At 48.5% G+C, this 4,539-nt stretch overlaps 1 protein-coding gene across 1 annotated transcript; it reads left to right on the top strand.

Moving 5' to 3' along the window:
- The first annotated feature begins 6 nt into the window (after positions 1 to 6).
- Positions 7 to 2,002, top strand: LOC103615587 (galanin receptor type 1). The gene has a single exon (XM_008633647.2). It carries the CDS (start codon positions 22 to 24, stop codon positions 1,348 to 1,350), a length of 1,329 nt encoding a protein of 442 aa, XP_008631869.1. The 5' UTR covers positions 7 to 21; the 3' UTR covers positions 1,351 to 2,002.
- The last annotated feature ends 2,537 nt before the right edge of the window (positions 2,003 to 4,539 follow it).

The raw sequence follows: 4,539 nt of genomic DNA on the forward strand, positions 1-4,539 counted from the left end.
GCCCGACGGGAGGACTGAGGCATGGATTCCTCCCCCCCAGAACCTGGGCCCCCCCCTGACCCTCTGCAGCTCTGGCAGGAGGAGAACCAGACCCAAGGCGGGCTCTGGAACGGCAGTCAGGAGCTGGGGTGGGAAGAGCTGGAGAAGATGCTCTTCCTCTTTGTGAAGGAGCCTGTAACCATCAGCCTCACAGTGATGTACTTGGTGTCCTTTGTGGTGGGCTTCGTGGGCAACATCATGTCCATCAGGGTGCTGACCCGCAAGCGCCGGAGTCGGGTGTCCAGCCTGAGTGCCACCCGCAGCCTCCTCATCAACCTGGCCGTGTGTGACCTCATGGTAGTGTGCATCTGCATGCCCATCACCGTGGGCAACCTCATCTACAAAGCCTGGGTGTACGGGGACTTCCTCTGCCGGGCAGTGCCCTTCATCCAGGCTGTTTCTGTCTCTGCCAGCGTCCTCAGCCTGACCGTGATCAGCGTGAACCGGTACTACAGCGTGCACAACCCGCTCAACGCCCGGTCTTTCTTCACCCAGAAGAGGATCCTCAGCACCATCCTGGTGGTGTGGTTGTTGTCCTCGGGGATATGCATGCCCCTCATCTTCATGAACAAACGGGATGAGATCGGGGTGGTGGAGGGCTTGCCTCTGGTGTTTTCCATCTGCAGGGAGATTTGGCCTCAGGAGAGGCTCAAGCAAGCCTACAATTTTCTGCTCTTCTGTGCCCTGTACTGCCTGCCCGTCCTGTTCAACATGGTCATCTGCTTCCTCACGGTGCGCCGGCTGTGGAGCCGCAGCAGCCAGCTGAAGGAGAGCTCTGCCCTGAACCGATCCCTGCCGGCCTCCAGGCTGAAGGTCCGCAGGAAGGTGGCACAGATGGTGGTGGCCCTGGTCCTGCTGTTTGCCATCTCTTGGCTGCCCGTCTACCTGATGGACATCTGGATTGATTTCAACATCCCCAAATCTTTGCAGGATGTGACTCCTTCTCCTTGGATCCTGCAGCTCAGACCTTTTGCCCAGTGGCTTGGCCTCACCAATTCCAGCCTCAACCCCATATGCTATTGCTTTGTTGGGAACCTCTACAGATCAGCCAAGGAAATGAAGAGCAAATACCACCAAAGGATGGTCTCTCTCTTTAACTTCTCTCTGTCTGAAGGGACAACTCATTCCTCAGTCCCAGAGCTGCTCTCTTACCGGAGTTCAGTGGACCCTGCAAAGAAAGGACCCTCCACCACCCCATGCATGGGCAGGAGATGTCAGGGAAGTCATGGCCATAAGAAACAGTGTGGACACTTGAACTCCTGCCAGCATCCACCTCTGAACACTGTCTCCAGTGAGAACACTTCCTTGTAATTCTGCTCAGGAAGTGCCACTCATACCCTCATCTGCATTTAAGGACTCTAGAGATCTTTCTGAACCTGGTAGTTTAATGACAGAAAAGAGCTTTCTTCTAATAACTCTTGATACCAGTTCAAAAATGCTGTGACAGGGAAAGAAACAGGTAATGAGATAAAAAGATGATGTATTTTAACTCAGATGAAATTTTAAGACAAATTTATTTTTACTGGGGACAACTGGATGTGCAGCCCGTTGCCCAGTCAACAGTCACATAATTAGACAGATCAAGTTCCCAGCGAGTGAGCTCTCCCTGCAGCTCCATCCCTGGATGCAGAGATGCTGTTTGGATACAGCAACGATTTGACTGCTTGCTGCTGCTCACACTTGCTGATGAAGAGCAGCGATAAGAGGCACTCTCTGCTCCAAATCCATCAGCTGTAGTTGCGAGCAGTGAAGAAAAGCTGGAAACAGCATCATAAAAAGTAATAGTAAATGGAGAATTTCACACACTTCACCACTTGAGATTTCATTGTCTGCTCGTATTGTTTCACTCCTCCCTGCAAATAAATTCTCCTTATGTGAAGAGACCATGCCAGAAGTACTAAAGCAACCATCCCCATTCCACATTTGGGAATTCAGAGGGATAATGGGGCTTCAGACGTGATTTAGGAAATGCAACAGGAAAATATTTTTGGGGGCATCAGCTCTCTTTCTTACAGCAGTGTTCCTGCGTGTGGAGTGGAAAGAACTGGACATCTGTTAACATGATTTGCACTTGAAAAACCAGCCTTGTTCAGCTGTGTCTGTACCAAACAAAGTCAATGGCATGTGAAAATAAAAATAGAAAGTGGTTTATAGTTAATAAAATCAGAAACAACTAATGCAATGCTATTTGTCTGGGAAGGAGTGAATCAAAGTGCTTGCTTTTCCTGAGCATCACAAGTAGGTTAAAACCTGTTTCTGTATCCATCTTCTCCTTTAAAGGAGACTTTGATAAATAAATTGTATACTTTTATTATGTTAGCATTGAAAGACTCTGGTAAAGCTTAAGCATTCTGTTGTTCTGAGCACTGGATCTGTATGCATAGAGGAGACCTTTCTCCCCAAGATCTAAGAGAAAACACAACAGACCAGGCAACAGGTTGGAGGGAAAAAATGTACAACAAAGATCCAAAAGGCTGGAATGATACAAGGGATGAACCCCTTCCCTGGCCGATGCCAGGAGTGAGGGGATGTGCACCATCTCCTGGCGCCAGAAGAGCTCATGCCCGGCTACTTGTGCCCCAGCACCTGGCACAGCCAGTCTGTCCTCTTAGCAAAGTCCAGACTGAACACAGCAGTGTCCCTGCAAGAGGATTTTGAATTTAAAGGAACTCAGGCTTCTGATGACTGGGGGCTTTTTTTATTATTATTACTGAACAAGGGAAGGATGTTTAAGGAAATCCATGTTTCATATAATATCCTGCTGCCTTCCAGGGGGCCTTTTGTTGTCAAAAAAATAGAGACAAGAAAATAGCGGTTCAACCTAACCCTTGTAATGATCACTCAATAGCATTTAATGTTAACAACGATCTGCCTGGGAAGTGAAAGATTTCTCATTACCAGGCAGTGCCATCCACAATTTGTATTCGCTTTATATGAACGAACAAGACATTACAACTGCCCAGATTTATGGCTTTTATGTGTGCTAGAGATGAGACCATCTGCATTTTTGCAGGTGATATAGCAGTGTACCTACTGCCTGATCTTTTAGTAGCTATGGAGAAAAGCCTGTAGAGATTTTATTTTCTTTCAAGGCATATTTTTCGGGCTGGTAAAATGTGGCAGCCTGAGGAGCATCAAAAGCTCGCTCTGAATGCCCACTGGTTCCACATCTGTGAAAAGATGTTCTCCATCCCCAGACCAAATGTAACACAGTGTTGTAACCCCTACATTGCCCTGACCAGTGTATTTAATCCTGCCCTGAATAAACTACAATGAAACAACCACGGAGGTGCCAGACCAGCTCTATTCCCAGTGGTGGCATGGCTCTGAAAATGGACAGGGTCAAATGATGCTGTCAAAGATGCAAGATATCCACATTTTAAAATATCCCAGAGGAGGAATTTTTTTCTCTGAATTCATGAGCTGGTGCCTGGGTCCTGCCTGGAAGTCTCTGTACCCTCCATGGAGGCAGAAACACCAGGGACTGTGTTCTCCTGAGCCTTCCCCTCCTGATGCAGGTGCCCGTGCCTTCCTCCAGCCCCACAGCACTCCTGACCACTGAGATTCACTGTGGCAAAAGTCACCCCCACTGGGCAAGGTTACGTCCTCTTCACACTTCTAAATGTATTTTCCAGTTTCATTCAGTGTCCCTGTTTTCCAATAATAAAGTCGAATTGCTCACTTAACTCCTCTTTGTCTCCTTGGTTGCTTCCTCTCTATCCCCCACACTCCAATCACTTCTCCACCGTCTCCACAACGAAATCTCCCCCTGCGTCTCCCTGTTATCACTCTCTGCCTGTGAATTCCCCTCGCTCTAATGACCCATTCATGTCTTCACTTCCCTGATGAAAAATCCCTTCCTGCTCTGCTGATCTGAATGGCTCCTTTTGTGCTGCAGACACCTGTTTGCTGTGCAGAACGCTGATTTATTTTGCAGGGCTTTACCCAGTGGCTGCCAGGTAGTAATGGATTTCGGTCACTCTCACCCAAGGGTAAATGAGAAGCAGTGACGTCAATGTGGAAGCCACACAGCATCCTGTGAGCTGCCCGGGCTCTGGCAGTGATTTTGTTAACCTGAACAGGTCTGTGGAACGCAGCAGTGCCTGGCTGACTCATCCTGGATCCCAGAGAGGTGAAAACTCAGCATTTGGGAAGGCGGCCTCTTCCCTCTCCTATCTGATAAAAGCTCTTTTTATACTTAGAGCTGACGAGATATCTGAGTGTCCTCCAGGCCACACAAGGTCCTTGTTTCAGGTGGCAGGTGATTTGATAGGCATTCAAGGGATTCCTGGTCCTTCGAGGAATCAGGAGTGGACACAACTCTGGCTGGTGAATGCAGATGGTTTCCTCAGAGGAGCTCGAGCCGAACGTCTCGCACTCAGTGTGCAGTTGAGGAAATGTGTTTCTCTCTAAATGTACCCAGACAGACTGGAAATGTGAGCTTTAGGTGTCTCAAGGACAATGTTTTCCCACAGCAATGCTGCTAATGCATCTCAGTCC

Source organism: Corvus brachyrhynchos, unplaced genomic scaffold, assembly GCF_000691975.1.
Source record: "Corvus brachyrhynchos isolate BGI_N302 unplaced genomic scaffold, ASM69197v1 scaffold5, whole genome shotgun sequence".
In the NCBI taxonomy this organism is placed as follows: Eukaryota; Metazoa; Chordata; class Aves; order Passeriformes; family Corvidae; genus Corvus; species Corvus brachyrhynchos.